Here is a 23,121-nt window from a genome sequence, read left to right on the forward strand (position 1 = left end):
AATAGTGACCGCATCTCATGGCATGCAGTCACTGTTCAGGCAATAATATACCACTTGGCTAAAGCTGGCCATACATGGATCGAAATTCAGCAGGGACTGGACAAATTTTCATCCATTTATCCATGAGTTTGTACAGAAGCTGATCTACTGATTTGACTGCTGCACAACTGCCCCTGTAAGATTTTACCTGCTTGATCAGTGCTGTAAGCTAAAGCTGGCAATGCTAATCGGTGTATTCTGATGGTGGGCAAGCCTCTCTGCTTTCAGAATACAATTCCTCAGCAGGGTGGATTCCCCCCATTAACATCAAGTGCGTAGGGGGGGGGGGGGGGGTGTAGTAGCCTCTTCCTCCTTCCCTCTTCCCCTTTTTATTTATTTTTTATTTATTTTTTCTTCCATTGGTTGAAAGGGGGAAAAAAAAAACAGAATCCCTTTTCATAGTTTTTAGTTGACGATTTTGTTGTGCCGATTGTAGTTTTTGCAAGGCCACTCACGGCTCAAATTGTGGCCTATTCAGCAGAAATCGTATGACATTTGAGCTGTCTGTCTATGGCCCGCTGAATCATGAGTATTTCAGTGTGAGTGTACAAGAAGGGATGATTTGTAGAAATCCAATTTATTTACATCAATATATGTATATTGATATACACAGGAAAGGCCACAGAAAGTGACCTTTTTATATTCCGATGTTTTTGCAGTGCAGGTGCCTGTAACATTTAATGATGATTCAGGCCCCCATTGTAATCTAGGTATCCTTATGTGCAGACTGTGTAAGTCTTGGTCTGATAGGAAAAGTGTGAGGCCAGCTGATCTGCTTCTAAATTCTGTTCATGGTTATGAGCTGTATGAGCGCCAGACAAAAAATGTTTTTGAAACTGGGCTTTGAGGGTTTTCTAAATCCAAGAAAGTACCCCCTGCCTGTCCTTGTAAAAGAGATAGTCGGAGGCATGTTTATCGCTCTGTCCTAGTGTGACGACAATAGTTCCCTTCATAGATGCAGTGTAATAAATGTGAGTAGCCACCCTAGGACACCATATTGCCAGCTTCAAATGAGAAGTTGTAGCCACCACATTTTAAGGACTGGTAAGCTGAAATGCATATCATTTTCACTAATTGCAATTGCAAAAGTGCTGCAGAGATGGTGGTTCTTCTTGAAGGTTCTCCTCTCTCCGCAGAGAAATGCTGGAGCTCTGTCAGTGATCATCGGGTTCTTGGTCACCTCAATGACTAAGGCCCTTCTCCCTCGCTCGCTCAGTTTGGCCGGGTGACCCACTCCAGGAAGAGTACTGGTGGTTCCAAACTACTTCAATCTATGGATGATGGAGGCCACTGTGCTCATTGGGACCTTCAATGCTGCAGAAAGTTTTCTGTACCCTTCCCCAGATCTGTTCCTCAATGCAATCCTTCTCAGAGGTCTACAAACAATACCATGGACTTGGTTTGTGCTCTGACATGCACTGTTACCTTTCTGCCTTTTCAAATTATGTCCGATCAACTGAATTTACCACAGGTGGACTCCAATCCAAGTTGTAGAAACCTCTCAAGGATGACCAGTGGTAACAGGATGCAGCTGGACTCAATTATGAGCGTCATGGCAAAGGCTGTGAATACTTATTTATAAATACCCCCCCCCCCCCCTTTCGTTTTCAGCCAAGGAAGCTGCCATCTTTGCCTCTGTTTAATCTATAACTGCCACGATGCTGCACATGTGATTAGTTTAGACATCAGCCATTGGATGGTTTGACAGTTTGTCTGGTGCACTGCATTGAATAGGGCATCTTATACTTTACAGTGGTGGAAATGTTAAGGCATAACAAGCTTTATATCCCCTTAATTAAGCGGCTATATGTTCTGTCTACAATTTTGATAGAAAAAGAGATTGCTATCTTATGTGGGCTGGCCATTACTAGTAACACGCCAACCCTATCCCCATCCACCCAAAACCTTTGAAAGGAGTCCTGTTTTCATTTATTTGATCAGTTATCAATTTTTTTTTATTTATTTTTTTAGATTTCAAATGTATTTCTTCTTTTTCATTTTTTTTTTTTTTTTTTTTTTTTTTTTTCATTGTAGATAAGCTGTCCGTTAATGAAGATGGAGCTGTTCTTCAAGCAAGTCAAGTCTGGGGTGCTGTGAGGGGTAAGCACTTTTCCATATACATTTGGAATCTCCAGTTGAAATCCATACCTGTCAGGACTGATCCAGGTTACTAAGTCTTTCTGCTCTTTTCTCTATAGTACAGTATATAGCAAATAAAAAATCCAATAATGCAAGTCTGTTAGTGTTTGGGGAATTTGAGAGATGGGTTTTTAAAATGCCACCTTAGGAATTTATCCAAATATTTTTAAATTAAAGGTGCGGTTATTGAAGAATGCCATGCATGGTTTGAGGACTTCATGTTGGTGCTAAAGCTTACCCGCCCATTTCTACCCCCCTGTACATTTCAAGTTTGGCTTTCCATCATGTTGATGGGCCAGTAGATATGTTTGAGGTAGAGGCAAGCTCCAGCAACACCAACTTGGGCTAACAATGTCCTAGCACTGGACTGTAACTGTAGCCTCCAAAACCTTGACGGCCACCCCCCCCCTCCCCCCCATTGCCCCCGGAGGGCAAAGCGACATGTTTGCTTTTAAAGCTAAATTCCAGGAATTCAGCTCATTTTTAAGAAAGGCACACTATGAGTTAAGTCCAGCAAGTGCATGACACCTTCTAGGCTTAGCCAAAATATTTTACATCTGGCAGCTTTATAGTACTCTCAGAAGACAGCTATGGCTATAGTCCCGGGAGAGCAATACTGATCATTCTGAGCTCTGCATCTTGAACAGGAGGGTCGCTACAGCTACTATGCCTGCCCCTCTAATCCTCCTACCCAATCACAAAAGCCTTGGTACTATGTGAACACATTCACAAAATACAAAGGCTTCTGTCAATGGGCAGTAGAGGTTGAGGGGCAGGCATAGCTGCTCTGTGTGCCTTTTTTTATTTTTTTTTCTCTTCTCTCACAATCCCAAGTATCTGGAGTGTAATTTGGGCAGACCAACAATAGCAATAAGCTCAGGAGATGTCATGCACCTCCTTGGACTTAAGTCGTAGTGTATAATTCCAGCTGAAAGCTTTACTGCCTTTTCCTCGAGACATCATCCTCATTTCAGCCACTTTGAGCAAAACCACTGTAAGGTATGGGATCATGTGACAGCCCGGTGCTTGGCCCAGCACTGTTGCATGAGGGCAGGCCATCAATTCTTATCTCTGTCTTGAGCTGTTTGGAACTTACGCAGACTTTTTTTTTTTCCTCTTTTGTGGCTGCACAAAGCAGTGGTGGACATGAAGGAAAGGTAAGGCTGATGCTGGGGAGGGATGCATGAAAGCAAACTTGTTTTGCAGCAAATATTTTAGCATAGTACTCATAGTAATCAAGGTTCTCATCTCTTCCATTATCACATGCTCCTATTATTGGTCCCCATTCTGACCCATTCTAGCTGTGTTTTAGGATTGTGCATTAAATTTAGACATGGTGACATGGGGTTGTTTTCATGTTTAGTACATGCATTCTCAGAAATGAGTTGAAACACATACCAGTTTTCCTTTCTGTTTTTAAAGAGATGACCATAATCTCCCAGGACGATTTGCTTATTTTTCTCTCCAGAATGCCAGCACTGTTATGCTCAGGCATCATCCTGACCGTGGTTGGCTTTGGTCTCCTGTATATCCTAGATTACCTTACCCAACAACAGTTTTGAGTGCTATGAAATTTTGTACTGCATGATTATATACTAAACATGGATTGCACCGTCCACCAGTAATAAGGGAGACAGAGGAGATGGCTTCATGTTACCCGAGCTACAGGAAGGGAAGTGATGCCCTTTTTTCCTCTAATTGCATCTCTTGTCCTTCTGGCCTGTTGCTTGGTTTACAAATATTCAGAGATGGCAAGGCCTGTGGATGAAAAATGGTGGCATCACAAATTGCCAGTGCTTTTATTTGCTGCTTTTTACTCTTGTACCCTGTATTTTTTTGGGTAATATTGCTGTGGCAGCAGCACAGTTAAAGTGGTTGTAAACCCACTTTGAAAAAAAAAAAAAAACACCTGGAAGACAGTCATAATGAGCTAGTATGCATAGGTGGTGCCCATACACAGCGCTGGCCGGCGACATCCTTCCCGGGGGTTACTTCCCGGTATCGCGGCTCCGATTTTCTCCTGTAACTTTTCCAGGGACAACCCAAAATGTGGAATTTCCTTTTACTTTCACTGTCAATAAACAAGGTTAATAAAAAGGGTGAACAATGGCACTAACAGCAATAGAAGCCCAATAGATCTTCCAGTCCCTCTCCACGCTCCAAAAAAACCCCAAAAACCAGAAAATTGCCTTTTGGTTATATTTTAATTTGACAGCTTAGGCCAAGTTTTTCCTTAGACTTTGTATTGTGTTCACATCTTGGTAGGTAAGCAGTCAGCAGATGGGTAACGTATTATTTCATTAACCATTAACATGCTTGAACATTTTATTTCATTGCTCATCAGTTCCATTAAATGTGACATTTCAGTTTTAGGTGGGTGCCCATGGGTTGAATCTCCTGCCAACTTCTACCATGTCTGTATATATTCCATGGCAATATTTCTTTGCCGACGTTCATGTCACTAACCCCTACCAGAAAGACATGAAGGATTTACTCTTACAGATTTTGTTCAATCTTCATTATGAAGTACAGTAATTACTCTATGAAAGGAGTGAGACGCCATCATTTGGCTAAGTGCCTTGCCTGGCAGGCTGGGCTGTCCTCATTAGTGAAGAGGCAATGTGTAGACATTTTAATTCCTGCCTTTCTGTTTTTAAATGTTTCCCAACATTGACATACAAGGAAACGCACCTGACTTTTGCACTTTTTTATTTATTTATTTATTTATTTATTTTTTCCTTAAGGTCTTGAGACGTTCAGCCAGCTAGTTTATAAAGACAGCACTGGAGCAGTAAGTATTCATTATGTAGAACTCTTCCCAAAGGTGTGTGTGTTTTTTGTTTTCTGTGAGCAATACAAAGGCTCCCATTGCTTCTTTTTATATTTGTTCTCCTTTTGATGACTGACAAATATGAGAAAAGTCTGTCCCATGACTGATTTCAATGCGGTTCTGTGAGATCACTATGGCCTTGTTGAAAATCTGGTTGTTGCTGCTCTCAGTGCTTTTAGCTGCATGCAGTGTGTAACTCTCAGCACATTCTTTGTTTGGGACCCACAATTGTTCAGTTGTACTTCATTATGGGGAACCTTATTTATTAAAGCGGAACTCCAGTTTTTATTAACTGCCATAGAGGAGGGCTCCCTCTTTATACTTCCAATTTTGTGTCTGTCATATAGCACCTCTTCACATGATTGATTAACTCAAATCTTCATTTCCTGAATGGGTTCTTGCACACTGCAGTGTAGGTGACAGCAGGGCTGGACTGGGACAAAAATGTGGCCCTGGACTTCATCCAGACCAGCCCAGGGCATAACACATCAGGATACAGTGCACATCGGGGCACACTACAGAGAGCCCAGCACATCAGGTCACGGTACATCAGGGCACAGCACATCAGGACACACGACATTGAGGCACATCAAGGCTCGGGGCACATTATGGATCGTTTACTAGCCTGGCCAGCATGCAGAGTAGCGCAGGAAGCACCTGTCTGTAAGTTCGCTCCCCGATGGCATCTCCTCGTCTATCCCCATTGGCTTGTGACAACATCTGGAGAGGAGGGGCCACGGGGGAGCGAACAGCACTGTGTGGCATGAGAGAGAGAGAACTTATTAGACAGGCACTTCCTGCGCTACTCTGCGTACTGGCTAAACCTCAATCTACCCAACAGGCGCCAGCTGTCGGCGATTTGACGGGTCCTCCGAGGCAATAGGAGACCACTGAAACCGGCCCACTGAGCCATCGGCCCACCGGGAATCTCCCGGTAGTCCCGATGTCCAGTCCATCCCTGGGTGACAGCCTCTTCCTGGGGAACCTCGTTGTGATGTACATGCCCCTCTATAGTTTTCAGAACTACAGGGGAGAGGTAATGATGCAGTACAACCAGCGTGGAAGTTCATTATCTGCTGAGATGTGTAGTTCCCAAGCAGTGTGCACTGGTATTGTTTTAGTGAAATGCGGACTACTCAAGGTCTAGATGTCTCAGCAGGCATTGAGTTCCCATGCAGGTTGTATTGGTAGTGACACTGGCATCATTATCCACAGCCAAAATGCTGTGAAATATACAGTGAACATGACGGAGCACAAAAAGGAAAACCAGATTTGCTGAGGGAGGCAACGGCTTGAGCAGATAATACCACTCACCAGTTTGTGTAAGGAACAGTAACAGATGGTGCAGGTCTTCTCTCTATCAGATCGATCGCTTCTGTGGAAAGTGGTCTGCAGATGGTCAGTTTTATGGCAGTGTTTCTCAACCTCAGTCCTCAAGTAACCCCAACACGCCATGTGTTCAGGTTTTCCTTTTACTTTGCACAGCTGCTTTAAATCAATATCAATTACATGGTATTGATAAGAGCTATTTTATCTAAGGAAAGATACCAATACTTGGCCCATTGGGGGTACTTGAGGACTGAGGTTGAGAACCATTGTTATGGGATTTGTGGGCATTGTTTTATGGTCCACGTCTGTTATAGCTGTAGTGTATATTAAATAAGGGTATTTGCAAGACATGTGACCGTACATTTCTTGTTGGTCTCAGAAGTGCAGTTGCTTTTTATCTCCTGTGACCCAGAGTCGGCTAATAGGCTGATGCCTGCTATCAGCTGACTTGAAAGAGCCGCTCAAGGCTCTGGAAAGATCCTGACTATATTGTCAGGAGTCACCTGGCTGCCTGATTGGCATCTGGCTCCGCCTCTCAGTGCACTACTGAGAGCCAGTCGGCTGCTCCTGCCCCCGTCCCTGCCCGGTGTTGACAGTCACTGCTCTGAGAAGATGAAAACTGAGCGATCAACAGTCATGTGATCACTCAGTCATCAATCTTAGAGCTGACATCGGACAGCTGCAGCATGGAGGTGAGTATGTATCTGTTTGCTTTTTTACAAGTCCACACATCTCCTTTATTGTAAGCAACCTAGACCTGTTAGGACTTAAAATATAAAAAATATCAACTGCACATAGATTTTCACTAAATCAGCAATTCAGATATGAAAAGTAATTATAAAAATGTTTCACTGTCTTCTTGACATTGTGTGTTTTTATTTTATTTTTTTGTCCTAATACAAATGTGTGTAAAAAAAAAAAATATATATATTTTTTTCTTGTTCTTCCTCTAGTTCGTAATAAACAAAACTCAGATTACTGACTTCCCAAGGTTTGCCCACAGAGGAATACTACTGGACACATCCAGACATTATCTGCCTCTAAAAGTTATCCTAAAAAATTTGGTGAGTCACACTGGAACTTGCTGTTAAAAAAAAAAAAAAAATCCTAATACAATCCTACATAATGTGGGCTGCCATAGCTGAACTCCTGAAAATGCTGATCCTTTGGCTTTCTAAGTTACTAACCAAAACATAGCAGCATTCTTGGCAGGAGTTTAGCAATAGCAGGCCCTGATTTTCTTCTTCAAAGCATGTTAACAAGAATGTTTTGTCCTGTAGTGACCAGTTTAAACTGAAACATCTATTTGGTAATAAAGTTAGTGTTTGTCTTATGGAATGTTTTTTTTTTACTCCTTGTAATAATGAAGAATTTTTTTTCACTTTCCGACTTTTTGCGTGATTGGGTAGGACCAATTCGCCATCCTGCTTGATGGCTGCTGGCTTTCACAGATTGGCTTTTAGATGCTCCTGTCTCTCAGAACCTGGGCTCCGAGTCCGTAATTACTACGGTATTTGTAGGCAGTCTACTTCTACCAAGGTCCGTCACTGGGCATAGCAAGGCATACTTCACTTGGTGAGAGTCTTCTCTATGGAACAAATCCTCTCCATTCTGCAGCTGGGTGTAGACCTGCATTTAGCTCTTAGCACTATCAAGTACCAGGTTCTGAAAATGGTGAGATCTGTTATTTCAGAGGAAGGGGGCAAAAAGAATAAGTATATTTGACTGAAAGTGTCATTATTTTTTTTAATGTGCGGCTATTGGTGACTCAGTGACAAGTATACAGTGGGGGAAATAATTATTTGATCCCCTGCAGATTTTGTAGGTTTGCCCACTTGCAAAGAAATGAAGGGTCTATAATTATCATGGGTGTCTTTTAAATGATAGAGACAGAATATCCAGAAAAAACACATGATACAAATGTTATAAACTGAGTTGCAGTTCAGCGAGTAAAATTTAAGTATTTGATCCCCAAACAAAACATGACTTAGTACTTGGTGAAGAAACCCTTGTTGGCAAGCACAGAGGTAAGACATTTCTTGTAGATGGTGACCAGGTTTGCACACACCTCAAGAGGGATTTTGGTCCACTCCTCTTCTTTATAGATCTTCTCTAAATCCTTAAAGAATAACTCCACTTTTGTTGAAGGGGGGGGGGGGGACATTCCCCTCAGGGTGATCTATGTACATTGAAAGGATTAGAACAAACTTTGTTGCAGATTCCTGAACCTTTTTGTTATTCTGACGAAATCCAAGGGTGTTTGCCTCTTGGCTGAGTGGGTCTAATGGGAGTGGTTTCATAATTATCAGTCAGCTGTGGAGCTGCAGGGCACTAATGAGAATCTGCTGGGCCTGCATCCCTTTAGACATGTTCCTGTTGAAAGTATATTTCAAAAAATGACACTTCTTTTTTTTTTTTTTTAAACATCATGGGACACGGAGTCAGGCTAATATTCATTACCTACTGGGTTATACTCCATCTCCAGGTGACTGGACACTGGTAGACCAAAGGTCTTCAGACAGGAAGTGATCTGCTATATAACCCCTCCCACACAGGAAGAACTTGAGTTTTTTTACCAGTGTCTGCAAGCTGGATGGCACGGTTGGTCTGAGCTCCAAGTCTCTAGTCCCATAAACGGTTCTTAAATTAATCAAGTGATTGACTGATTGGATCCATTTCACACAGGCTTTATATGCTTCGATAAATTGTACCCAAGCCTTGCAAAGAGGACTCAAGATCCTGTGAGGTTTTGCCTGTAATTTGGCCTCCAGGCACTGGACCCTGCAAAGATGAATCCTGGACACCACAGCGCTAAGGCATTCTTGTAGGGTGCTGTACAGGTCTAAGGGAGTGGACCCTAAACATGAAAAGGGTACCCAATCATTGAAGGTCCTCAAGTGACAGGAACCAGCTGTGAAGATTGGGCTCTTAGTTTCTAAGCTGCCCTGCACCTAGACGGCTAACTGAAACCCTTTTACTTATTATTGTGGGGTGTCCCAGTGATTGTAACACAGTAAAGCTAGCTAGAGGCTGGACACGTGTGTGTGTGTGTGTGTGTGTGTGTGTGTGTGTGTGTGTGGTGACCATACAGAGGAGTTTTGGGCTAGCAGTGGGTGTCTGCAAAGTGTACTTTTTTTGCCTGTGTCTGGCTGTTCGCAAGAGTGCTGCTATGCTCAGTTTGTCAGTTCTGCACATGCGCTGTAGCCTTATCTGGGCTCACGAGGATTCGCATCAAACCATTCACCGGGACCATGTGGGTGCATGTGCATGCATGCACAGAACATACCGGGATGCACCCAGCTTTTGAGCTGTGTAGGCCAAGCATGTGGTGCTTCCAGAAGGCAGCTATGGGACACAGAGCAGGCTCTGAACAGACACTTGCACCGGTTTGTTTTTTTCCTTACCCTGGTCACGTGAGTCACTAAGCGTTGCTTGGCAGGCTAAAGGTGTTTAGCAGGATTGTTACATAGGGGGCTATTAAAGGGCCTCCCTTCTGAGTTGTTTGAGTACTACACCCAAGTACTCTTTGTGGCTAGTAAATGTCTTCAAAAAAAGAGGAGCGGGACTAGTGCTACAGGGAAGGGCACACCGCTGTCATTAGTAGTTCCTGATGAACATTTGTTGTATCCCTAGTATTGTATCCCCTTTTAAAGACCAGAGGCTTCTGGACAATCTGAGCCGCTGCACCTATCTGATATTGTGCCTACAGTTAACGCTGCTGCTTCACCCTTTATCACTAAGAATGAATGGTCCTTGGCCCTAGCCGGGTTAGAGCACAGAATTGCTGGCATGATTGCCTCCATCCTGCAGGGTAGCAGGAAGCGTGACAGATCCCCCCTCCCCGGAGGCTCCTAGTCTGGGGTAGGAATATTGAGGATGGGGAATAACTTAAAGCTCAGGACTCTGTGGAGGGCCCGGCAGATGAGTCTGCTTCCAAGCAATCTGGACAAGATATCCAGTTGATGTATGCCTCTCAGTCGCAGAGGCTTTTGATCCAAACTCTGACCCAGATGGTTTGTTCTGCCTTTAAGTTGCCTCTTGCAGAGATGACTGAGCCCCCCTGGTCCTCTTTGGGGGATCCCTGAGGCCTCTTCATTCAGGCTGCACAGGCTTTCTCTCTACATCCCCCCCCCCCCTTTTTGAACAGGCCATGTATGTTGTGGCATCTCGGGATCTTCAGTGTATACGTTCACAAAATTTTATCAAGTGGATGTTCAAGCAGCCGAGGATTCAAATTTCGGCCACAGTGTACTGTGGGCTGCCATATATTTTTTTTTATTTTTTTTTTTTTTTTTTTTTGCAGTGAATGCCTGAAATCTGACTTGTGTCTTTGGCTCATCAATTTTCCCAGAAGTCTGCCTATCACACAAGCAGGAAATCAGGGGAGTGGTCAGAACACCTCCAGGTAGCCGTATTGTAATGTATTCTCAGAAAATTACATTGGCTACAGATTGAAAAGGATTAATTTACGTTTAATTACAATAAGATTTTTATCATAATTATATACGCTATAATATTATTATTTTTTCCCCACGAAAGTGGAGTTACCCTTAAAGGAGCCCGTTTGGCTGCACTTCTCTTATTAATCACAGGAGTGGAATTAGTTTTGCACTCCTGTGACTCGTTTTCAGAAGAGAGTTGAAAGTCCGCTCTCTGCTGCCTTCACAGAAATCAGTCCAGGCACCACATCATTCCGACAATGGAAGTCTGGATCCGCCAGGTGCCTGGTCTGACACCCGCCTCAGAGCTGTGAGAACCGAGCCATGGGCAGTGTTCGATCGCTCGGTTCTTGGTGCAGAGGCTCCGGGGGACAGATCCGCTGAGGTAAGTATAATACTGGAAAAGAAAATATTCCTTTTACTTCTCTTTTAAGGTTTTTTGGTTGTCGCTTGGCAACTCTGTTTCACATCCCTCCATAAATGTTCTATAGGATTAAGGTCTGGAGACTGTCTAGACCACTCCATGAGGTTAATGTGCTTCTTCTTGAGCCACTCCTTTGTTGCCTTGGCAGTATGTTTTGGACATTAAAGCGGGATTCCACCGTTTCTAACGTTTTTTTTTTTTTTTTAAGGCATAGTGAAAATCAATATTATGAAGAAGGCTAACACTTACTTCTGTTGTTTCTGGCATCAGCAGCATGCCTTTGTCTCCTCCTAAATGACTTTATAAAACCGTCTCCTGACAGTTTCCATTTTGCCTGTGGGCATGTGAAGCCCACAGGCATCCTCTTCCGGGAGTGTGTGATGCTCAAATACCAGCATGCACCGCCCGATCTATAAAAGATCTTGCGCATGCGCAGTAAGCGCAATATCGAGCGGCGTCAACAGCCATGAAAAAAAAAAGGTCCCAGGAGCCCATGCGGCAGACCGGAACGAGTGACCTGCCGATTAAGCCCCGCCCCCGTTCCGCATCGGCTCCTCCCCGTTCCGGAATTCACTGTGGAAGGAAATTTGAAATAGAAAAAAAACTAAAGAAGACAGCTGGAAGGTAAGGGGGTTACCAAGCGTTTAGGGAAGGGGGGATCACATAGCCCTGGGAGTGTATTTTAGGATGGACCTCCGCTTTAAGCTGGAAGACCCATCCATGACCCATCCATTTTGTTTCTTCCATTTGAAAATAATCGTTCCAACAGTTTTTTTTTTTTCTCCTTCTAACCAAGCTTCTTGCTGATGGTCTTGTAGCCCATTCCAGCCTTGTGCAGGTCTAATCTTGTCCCTGATATCCTTTGACAGCTCTTTAGTCTTGCCCATGATGGTGAGGTTTGAATGGAAGAGATTCTGTGGACAGGTGTCCTTTATACACGTAACAAGTTGTTGTTAGGAGCACCTTCTTAAATTGACAGAACTAATCTGTGTACCACATGAGCACAAACTGTAGCCAGCCTGTGGGAGCCAGAATTATTGTTGTTTGGGGATCAAATACTTATTTTACTCGCTGAATGGTAACTCAATTTATAACATTTGTATCATGTGGGGTTTTTTTTTTCTGGATTTTTGATTGATATTCTGTCTTATTTAAAATACATCTAGGATGTAAAAATTGGGCCCTTCATTTCTTTTTGTAAGTAGGCAAACCTACAAAATCTCCAGGGGAGCAGGGGATCAAATAATAATTTCCCCCCCTGTATCTCTGTCTTGTATTATCTTTTTAAAGAATTCTGCCAAAAATAAATAAAAAAATTTTTTTAAAGAATACTTACCTGTCCAGGGCGCCAGCGATGTCCTCGCCCAAAGCCGTCCCTCGGCTCCCTAATGGAGGCAGCGGCATCTTCAATAAGGGAATCGGGAAGTGAAGCCTTGCGGCTTCACAGCCTGGTTCCCGACTGCGCATACGCAAGTCCTGGTTGGTCCCTGCTATCTTCTGGAACCATTGTGTCTCCCAGAAGATGGGGGGGGGGGGGGGGGGGGGAGGAGGGGTCAGACATGGATATTCTGCAGAAATCTATTGCTGGAAGTGGGAGCAAATACTGTATTTGACAGGTATACCTGCTTTCCCCCCTCCATGAAAGGTTCCAAAATGTGTTTATATTTTTTTTTTGGTTGGACCGCTGCTTTAAGTCCATCAAAGACCAGAAATATTATTGGCCAACCTTGCTTTTAAATGCAACATCATCACTTTAATTAAAGACCCCACAAATCACTGCTGACACAATTTTTAACACGCAGCAATACTGAAAGGCCTTTTTCAAAGCAAAAGCCTACCAGTTGCATAAGGGGTACCCATGATGTAACGGTGAAGCACTCTTGGTAACCTTTTCTTATTTGGAGGTGCATGTGACTGTACCTTTTTTTTTTTTTTTTTTTTTTTTTGTTTTGTTTTTTCCCCCCTTTTTAACATGAATTTTCTGTTTCAGGAAGCTATGGCATTTAACAAAATGAATGTCCTCCACTGGCATATAGTTGATGATCAGTCTTTCCCTTACCAAAGTGAAGAATTCCCTGAACTGAGTAACAAGGTGAGTGATTTGTACAGGGTTTCTGGTAGAGAGTAATGCCAATTCTTGCTGGTAGTGCTTCTTTCAGTTATGGGTTGTCTAGTATGTACATCAGAGATGTCTACAAGTGGGTACACTGCCTGGTACTGTTGCTGGCCCTTTGACGCCAGACTAGGCCAAAACAGACAGCTGTAGAAAGAGCGTATAGAAACCTGATGTGCTAGCTTGGAGCTCACCACCTGCTGACTGCAGGTAGGAAATGCGAGTGTGTAATTATTTCATGCTTACTGGAATAAAAAGCATTTTTATGCATGAAGGTGAAAAACCTGTGCCTGTCCAATCCAGTGACCTGCACAGAGTAGTGACTCTAGCCGCTGTCTCCCCTCTTTTCATTGGGCAGACCAATGCTGTCCATCAAATGCTGTGATGCAGGGGTGGGGCAGAGTCCCAATTTCTGTGTCAATGGATGCAGCAGCATGGCTCGGGAGCGAACAAGCACGGGTGCCCCCCCCCCCCATGGAAGGCAAAGAGAAGGCGCCAGGAGAATCGGGGCTGCTTTATGCAAAACCATTACATTAAGAAAAAAACACAAGGCTTTAATGTCACTTTAAAGTGGTTGTAAACCCTCCTCACATATAGCGATTGAAGTGAATAGCCTCAGATGATACGCAGAGATTAAACAATTCTCCTCATATAGGTTTTATTTGTATATGTGCTGTCTTCAACTTTCTACATGGTTTAGAAAGTGCACATCCTGTTTAAAATTTTCTCCCCCTGTTCCACCACTGGGTGTGGAGTCTGAGCATACAATGTGTGACGGCTTATTGGAGGAAGGCACCCACCCCCCTCAGCTGTGCTGTGAATAAACCAGCTGTCTAATCTATTTCTATGCACCATCCCTGACACAAATTTCAGGCTGGTTTTATCTCGGTTGTCAGAGCTTGTCAGAAGTCATCATGCTTAAAAAAACAAAACAAAAAAAAAACGGGTAGGAGAAGCAGCAGAAAGACTTGAGACTTAGGGCTTTGGAAAGAGATAAGTAAACACTACTGATATGTACCCAGCTCAGATTTCATAAATGGGGGTTTACATACACTTTTTTAAGATAATGTATTTCAAAAAGTTGCATTACTTGTGATGTGATATGAAGTGGACTGTTTACACATTTTTTGGTTTCAGGGAGCTTATCAGGCATCCACACATATTTATAATTTCATTGATATACGCATAGTGATCGAGTTTGCTAGACTAAGAGGAATTCGGGTTATACCAGAGTTTGATACTCCAGGACACACTTACTCATGGGGTAAAGGTGAGTATGGTTTGTGTAAACTATGGCGAGCTTGCCCGTACTATTTCTTTATACTTTTAAATATGATGTGCATTTTATTAGATGAATACGTTCTTCAACCTCATTTCCCTGCCTACATTACTGTCCAGATAGAGAGATATCTCCACATCCCATCTGGGAATATATATATATATATATATATATATAAGCAGAGACCTTATAGAATAAGATGGTGGGTGTTGCAATTTTTTATGTAAAAAAAAAACAAAAACACTTTCATGTCTGCCTGTGGAATGTCGGCAAACTACGGTACCTTTTGCTTTAAATGCCTTTTATAGGTTACCAGTTTAGAGTTGCACAGGAGGTCGGCTGTTAGAATTATTGCTCTCATACAGACGTTCGTGACGACAATACCTTGTGTGGTTTGATTGCCAATTACATGTGCGTGCAGGATTAACTTGTGCATTCGCATTTGCACGTTGCGCTTGAAATTTTTTATTTTATGGCCAGGTAAATAGAGGGGTGGAACCGGAAGTGACGAACCACTCCTCCCGATTTCTGCTGTTACAGAGGGAGGGGAACAATGTAAATTCCTCTGTACAGGGCAGCCATCACCGCCGACCTCCGCGATGGGACTGGACAGCCCAGAAGAGGTGGCGGGAGGGGGGTGGACCGTGACCCATAGAAGTGGTCGCATGGCTAATAAGCCACTCAGATCACTTCTGCAAGAAAGGCAATCGCTGCCTGAAAAGATCAGTACTGGGATGATGAGCCAAGTTCACCTTTTTAGTTACTTTTTACTAAAGCAGCAGCCCCCCTCTGCCCACATAGCCATGTCATTCATTCAGTTATCTGTGAATGAACTAAAGACCCATCTTGACACTGCACCTGCAATCTGATCACAGGTGCAATGCTTTGAAAAAGAAAATGCACATTTTAAATTGAACGTATCCTTTTAGTTATAATTCTCTTATGCTTTTGAACTGTCTTTAAAGTGGACCTTCAGTCCATTTTATTTTTTTTATTTTTTTTTCCATCTATTAAATCTTCTGCCCTTGTTTTAACTTTTTATTTTTTATTTTTTTTTTTTCCTGCCAGTAAATGCCTTTATACAGCCCACTTCCTGTTTCTTGTCTGGGGGAAAAAAACCTAGGCTTATGACATCATGCACAGCTCTCTGGTGAGAGTTTGCCAGGAAGGGAGGGTGAGTCATAAGAGGGCCAATGAGAGCAGCAGGTGTGCCTCTGTGTAAATCCAGGAAGTGAACAGGCTGCCGCTGCCCACAGTTAAAATGGCTACAGCCAGACTCAGTGGAGATTACTGCAGCAAATTTGGCAAATGCAGAATCGCAGTATATATAAAATATGCAAAGTGGTTGGAGGAAAGCTTCAGAATGGGAAAGCTGTTTTTATTACAAATTACGTGAGCAGACTACAGTCCCTCTTTAAGCTAATCTTGGTATATAAAAGCTGTAGCAAATAGAATTGCCATTGATAACAGCCAATCAGATTTCAACGTTGTTGTACTTCTCCTCCGACCTTGCATGAGGTCCATACACTCTAAAAGGGACCCCATGGAAGAATGCTAAGATCTTTTAACAAATAAGATTTGTATGTCACAGTAATTTTTGTCTTTGAAAAGTAAATGATTTTTCTCTACCTTAGGCAAAAAAGATCTTTTGACTCCCTGTTACAAAGATGGAGAGCCAAGTGGAAGTTTTGGACCCGTGAACCCAATTGTTAATGGCACTTATACGTTTATGTATAAATTATTTGAAGAAATTGGCAGACTGTTTCCTGACAAATATATCCATTTAGGAGGGGATGAGGTGGACTTCTCTTGCTGGTGAGTTAACAGCACTGTGTGATGTATTTAATAAATAGCAGGTAAAAAATATATAATTTAGTAGTTTTTTTTCTACATGTCCGAACGTGAGCGGCGGTGGACGTGTTGGTGAGGAGCTCTGGGAATCCTGTACTCCATAAATTGAAATGGGAAGGGGGAGATCTCATCGTTCCAGGGGGGACAGACAGATGGTAAACCTCTCTCTCGGTTTGGAAGCCATAGGTGCTGGCAATTGCTAGTAGTAATAAACAGGAACTGATTCTGGACAGCCGCACTCTTGAAAAAATTGCCTTCTTTTATTTAGAAAAGTTCACATCTAAATCAAAGATGAAAATCACAGCAGGCAAAAGAGCTGACGTTTCGCATAGCCATGAATAAGCACTACTGTTGGTGCGAAACGTCAGCTCTTTTGCCTGCTGTGATTTTCATCTTTGATTTAGATGTGAACTTTTCTAAATAAAAGAAGGCAATTTTTCAAGAGTGCGGCTCTTGGCCATCTGGGCACCTAACTGCTCAAAAAGACCCGATTACTTGTTGCCTGCCTGTTCCTCTCCATCCCCTGCCAAGTCCTGAGCTTTTATTATGCAGAGGTTCCGCCCATGAACATCTAGGACGCCATCTTCCCGGCCTGTACCCTGCTGAAGCCAGCCAAATATCATTGAAGTGGGATCAAAGCCGGATCATCTTGTTAACTGATCTGACTTTGGCATGCAACGTATGCTCTGAGGATCTTGAAGGGGAACTGCACACCAAATTAAACCCCCCCCCAACCCATACCAGACCCTTATCCGAGCATGCAGGTCAGGAAAGCAGGTGGGAGCGAGCCAGCGCCCCATCCTGAACCATACCAGGCCACATGCCCTCAACATGGGGGGGGGGGGGGTGCTTTGGGGCATTACATCTTGTCTTCATCAACATGGGGACAAGGTGCTTTGGCATGGGGGGGGGGGGGGCAGAGCAACCAACCCACCCCCCCCCCCCCCCCAATGTTGAGGGCATGTGGTTCAGGAGGAGGGGAATGGGGGCGCTCGCTTGTCCCCACCCCTTTTCCTGACCTGTCGGGCTGCATGCTTGGATAAGGGTCTGGTATGGATTTTTTTTTTTTGGGGGGGGGGGGTGGTCTGTGTGGGGGTTTTTTTTTTTTTTTTTTTTTATTTTTTTTTTTTTTTTTTGTGTAGAGTTTTCTGCTAGAGGACCATGCCAGACACAAAGTGCCTGGTATTGTCGGGATTAAAGTGGGATACCCGTTCATTGAAGTCGGATGGATGTCTAACTTCAAGCAGCAGGGCAAAGTCGGATCCACAGTGGTACTACTGTCGTGTCGTACAAGTGTGAACCAGGTCCTCAAATCTATAAGCTGATTGGTTATCATTCACAGCTGCAACATATTCTGTGTACATCGGTTTAAGTAAATCTCCTGCATAGGTACTGTTTTTTACTTGTCAAAAATGTGGTGTTATAAGGCTGGTGGATCTTGATAAGAGCACAGCCTAAGCCTGCACCCCTCAAATTTTCTCTGAATACTATTTAGAAATTGAACAGTACAGCCTGATCTATGCAACATCTCTGCTTGTGATTGGATAATGAACACCAGGACACTGCTAAGATTATCACTCTGTGCTTTCCTCTTCCTCTGTAGCTCTGTGTCAGGATAGCACTATGCAATGCATTAGAACCCAAAGCTGTATGTAAAAATGTCACGGGTTTATTAGAAACAAATAACTGTTTTTGCTTAATCCTTTTAGGAAATCCAATCCTGATATTACGAAGTTTATGGCCGAGCATGGCTTTGGTACAGACTACTGCAAACTCGAATCGTATTATGTTCAACAGTAAGTGTTGTCCCAGCCATCGGTGCTAACCTAGCATGATGCTACCTTTTTTTTAGTGTGGTGCACTTGGTGCAGAATGCCATTCCTATTCCAAAAGCTCTCCTAACTTTATATTTGAACTCCAACCACTTTACTTTGTTTCTTAAAAAAATAAAAAATAAAATGTTTGTTTAGTTATGTTTTTGTTAGACATTACAGAGCTATCAAAAGAAAATAGTGATATCACACATTCTTGTTCCATACAAATCAAAAATGCATAGGAAAACAACTTCCCACACAGAGCATAAAAAGGACCCACCTACATGGAATGATGAAGCAAGGAAGAACTGGAGCATTGAAGTGATTGTAGACCCTCCCAAATACCCAGTGACGTGACTGGCCTCAGATGATGGGTGTTGCAATTTTTTTTTTTTTTGTCATACAGTATTTGCTCAGCGGTTTTTCAAACACAATTTTTGGAGAAAAAATACACTTCAATTAATTTTATTGCATAAAAACAGAATATACTGCATCTTTTTATATTTTATAAGAAAAATAAAAAATGTTAGATACCAAAGATGTCCTGCGTTAAACCCCCCCCCGCTGCACATGTGAAACATGAACAGAGTTGAGGCTGTCAATCTACTATAGGTTCCTCCCCTTCGCCATTTTTCTCTGTGTCAGGAAAACTTGTCAGAAGTGAATCATCCTGATGGCAGAGAAACAGAGCAGGAGACACAAATGTCACTTAGTGAGACAAGTACTCACTAGAAAAGGATAAATTACACTTGGTGTTCTGGACTGAGAAAAGTGCACACTATAGAGGGTTATGCTTTGTTCATATTTCATGTCTGAAGTTTACAACCACTTTAAGGCTTTAGAACTACTTTAACATGCAAGAACCCTTAAAGTGGATGCCAACCCGATTCATGAAATCTCAGTTGGACACACACCTGCAGAGTTTTGTTATCTCTCTTCAAAGTAGCTTCTCCTGCTCTGTTCATCTGTTATCAGCCTGAAAACTCCTAAGAATTTCTCAATCACATATGATACAAGCAGCCTGAGTTCTGTGTTGGGGAGGATGCTATACATGGATTAGCAGAGCCCTTTAACAAAAGGCTGAAAGTCCCTAGCTGTGAGGAAGGGGGGTGTGCCTTTCCTCCAATCGCCTGTCTTGGCTGTATTCTCAGGCTTCACTGCAGTGCTAACCTGAAAGGAGATTTTTCTATAACGGGATGTGCACATGTGAGGGTTCACCTCCATTTAAAAAACAAAAACTTTTGCTCTAGAGCTTCTAGTACATTATTGTGATCGTGGGAAGAATGCTTCTGAACATTGGTGGTCAGGAGATGGCATGCCCCCTTACAGATGGGTAAGGTAACCAGTGTCTGTGATTACATATCTGGGAGGTGGAACCCGTAGCAATCCCTGGGGCTGTGAAAGGCCACGCTTTTGCAAAAATTAGACTGGCTTACTGATCTGAACGAGAGACAGCTGGGTTATATAAAAACTTGCTGTGGTGGGTGTGTCATGGTCTGGGGCTGCATGAGTGCTGCCGGCACTGGGAAGCTACACTACTTTGAGGGAACCATGAATGCCAACATGTAGTGTGACATACTGAAGCCGAGCATGATCGCCTCCCTTCAGAGACTGGGTCGCAGGGCAGTATTCCAACATAAAGACCCCAAACACACCTCCAAGACGACGAAGGGACAGCAAATTTACACTGTTATACAAGCTGTACACTCTCACTACTTTTACATTGTAGCAAAGTGTTTGTTTATTTTTTCATGTGACAACACTGAAAAATGTATACTGTATTTATCAGCTTATAACACGCACCCCAAGTTTAGGAGGGAATTTTAAGGAAAAAAAACATTTAATTAATTAAAACATTTAAATGCCCATCAATGCAGCCTTGTCCATCATTGCACACTTGTCAGTGCCATATGCAGCTTTGTCATGCAGGCTTGTCCATCGTTGTACCCTTGTCAGTGTCAATTGCAGCCTTGGCAGTTTTACTTGCAGCTTTTTTTTTTTTTTTTTTTTTTTTTAAATGGCGCCGCTGAGATGCAGAGCCGGATGTCCTGTGTATCTCAGTGGCGCTTGGTAGTTCTCAGCAGCTTTCACCAGCCAAAAGCTGCCGGGAAGGGCCGAAGGAGGCTGAAAGCCGCCCAGAGGCTCAAAATGGTGGAGGATCGGCGTATAACACGCACCCGCAATTTCCCCCTGATTTTAAGAGGATAAAAGTGCGTGTTATACGCCAATAAATACAGTAATATACTTACAAAAATGTGAGGGGTGTACTCGCTTTTGTGGAAAAACTGTGTGTGTAAAAAAAAAATATATATATATATATATATATATATATATATATATATATATATATATATATATATATATATCTCATCTTTTTTTTTTTTTTTTTTTTTTTTTTTTTTTCACAATCAAAAAAGGTTTTATTGAAAATTATATTGAGGTTTACAATTGGCATGAAATTATAAATGTTGCCAACAATGATATGGATACAAGCATTGATACAATTAGGCAGCATGTATGTTGTAACCATTTATCTCAATTAGAACATATTCTAATATTTTTAAGTGAATAGTTTTGGTCTAGGAAATTTGTATGTGTGGAACACCTTTTTAGAGGTACTTGTGTCTGTATGTCACAGATATTGATATCGAGGTCCCGAGCTGTCATTTCAGTAGTTCTGATTTCATGTTCTAGTGTGTGTCCTCTATTTATTTACTTCTCCCTGTGTTTCTTCTCCAGAATTCTTGCTATAATGTCCAAATTGGGGAAGGGTTACATGGTTTGGCAGGAAGTATTTGATAATCATGACCAGGTACGTTCTTTTAATTTGAATTCTACAACACTGGACGGTCTTTTGGCTACACTGTATTTCCCACATTACTTTTATTTACAACTGAAGTGCCTCACAGCAGACCTTTCCTATTCTATTCAGTGCTCTGTATCTGTTAAAGGTTTTTTCATGTTCACTTTTGTTTCTTCTTTTTCACTTGTATATTACTGTTTTTCCTGAAGTCATGCCTCAACTCTATTTGGGCTTTTTTGTGTTCCCTGATGTACCACTATCCAATGAGACCTTTGAGTGACCTGTAAGGCCACCTGGTTAGTGGGATGAAGGGGTGGGGTTACTAAATCTCAGAGGTGGTGAAATGTTTAGATCTTGAGGCCTAGTTTTAAACCGAAACTCCAGCTTTGTGTCAGCTTTAAGTCCACTACATACAATGTACAGAGCTCTGTTCAGCATTGGGACTGCCCATCCCACTCCGACTCCTGGAACAAAATCGAGTCGGGCTGAGCACTGCTCAGTTATTCATAGGAAGCTTTGTATTTTCTGTGGTATATGTCAGTTGAAGAGGGTTATATTACACTTTAATGTGGATTTTATAAAAATTGTGACATTAACCAGTTCAGCTCCAGAGCAATTTTTTTTCTTTGTCACATACATGTAAAAATCGAATTTGCCCATGTGATATTTGGCCAACTGTTTGTTAAACACATTTTCTGGAAAAAATATAATAAAATGAATTTTAGCACAAAATCACACCATAGAATACCATTTTTTGGATAAAATATAAAAGATGAGGTTGCATCAAGTAATCAGACACCTAGCATTCAGTGTCCTAAAATTGTGTGTGTCCCCTATATCGCCATCAACTGGTGCCCAAAAATCGTCACTGGTGACGCTTTAAAAGCCGTTACAGCTCATCAATTTAAAAGTGAACTAGGAGCTCATGTGTGCTAGAATTATTGTTCTCACTCTGACGTTTGTAGCGATATGTCACATGTGGTGTATGACCGTGGTTTACACGTTTTCTCAGTCTCTCCCCTGCCCTTCAGATGTGTCTCCTGGCTGTACTGGCCAGGAAAGTGTGCATATGTAACCGGAATGTACTAATGCTAACAATAGAAGGAATAAAAATGGTCAATGTTCATTGAGAAGAAAGTTCCACTTTAAAAACACTCCTCTATTGCATCCTTACAGATTGATCCAGACACGATCGTGGAAGTGTGGAAGGGTAATAAATATGCCGAAGAATTGTACAAAGTGACGGCTGCAGGGTTTTCTGCCATCCTCTCCGCTCCCTGGTACCTAGATTACATAAGTACTGGCCAGGACTGGCGGAACTACTACCAAGTTGAGCCACTAAACTTTAATGGTTAGTTGTGTTTTTACTATTCACATGTTATAATAATAGCTGTGTGCTGGCCTTTACCAGTTTCTTCTTTTACTTTAAAACACAATGAACCTTCAGTTTTAAATTGACTAAATTCCAGATGCAGCAAAGCAAAAGGTGTTCAATGTCTGTTTGCTTTCTTTCTAAAGTAGCCTCAGCCTAAGTAGAAAAAGCCTGTCCCTTTCCAGCATGCTGCAGAGTGAGACTCTGGGGTGCTTTCTGAGGAATGTCTCGCACCCCCTACTGAGTCAGACCTTTTAGCTCTAGAATCAGCAAAACTCATTAAGGAGCCTTTTCTCTGACTCAGCAAGAGACGTTTTGGTACTCTGTGATAAGGCCATTACTTTCCCACAGAGAGGAAAGGTCATACTGTGCAACTGCTGGCAGGGGACAGGCTTTTTAACTCGCCCTGTGGTGGGTTTATTTATTTTCATCCTTTCAATTTTCGGATAAATAAAAACAAGGGGGTGACTGGGCACCAAGGATAAGGAAAGGGGAAAGTGTTGCATTCTTATATGGTCTAGACAAATGTCTCCTGCATGCAGTAGGTGTGCCAGCACCCATCTGAACAAGGACCATGTTGAGAAAGCAAAATAAAGTTTAACGTTTTCTGCCTTTTTTGTTTTTCTTCAACAATGTGATTGTTGGCAACAGTGTAAATCTGTTCTATTGCAGTTGACATTAGACATACG

The 23,121-nt window shown here is 42.5% G+C and overlaps 1 protein-coding gene across 1 annotated transcript in view; it reads left to right on the forward strand.

The window, feature by feature from the left end:
- The window catches only part of LOC143940794 (beta-hexosaminidase subunit beta-like), a 41,839-nt gene that overhangs the window by 13,928 nt on the left and 4,790 nt on the right, over positions 1–23,121 (forward strand). Inside the window, exons 3-11 of the mRNA XM_077462527.1 lie at positions 2,074–2,139; positions 4,923–4,969; positions 7,291–7,401; positions 13,191–13,292; positions 14,451–14,583; positions 16,227–16,407; positions 18,153–18,239; positions 20,997–21,069; positions 22,237–22,411. Of these exons, the coding sequence (XP_077318653.1) occupies positions 2,074–2,139; positions 4,923–4,969; positions 7,291–7,401; positions 13,191–13,292; positions 14,451–14,583; positions 16,227–16,407; positions 18,153–18,239; positions 20,997–21,069; positions 22,237–22,411 (975 nt within the window). The remainder of the gene's footprint in view (positions 1–2,073; positions 2,140–4,922; positions 4,970–7,290; positions 7,402–13,190; positions 13,293–14,450; positions 14,584–16,226; positions 16,408–18,152; positions 18,240–20,996; positions 21,070–22,236; positions 22,412–23,121) is intronic.

This window comes from Lithobates pipiens, unplaced genomic scaffold (assembly GCF_037356315.1).
Source record: "Lithobates pipiens isolate NorthernLeopardFrog02 unplaced genomic scaffold, aLitPip1_a1.2 Scaffold_3, whole genome shotgun sequence".
Taxonomy (NCBI): domain Eukaryota; kingdom Metazoa; phylum Chordata; class Amphibia; order Anura; family Ranidae; genus Lithobates; species Lithobates pipiens.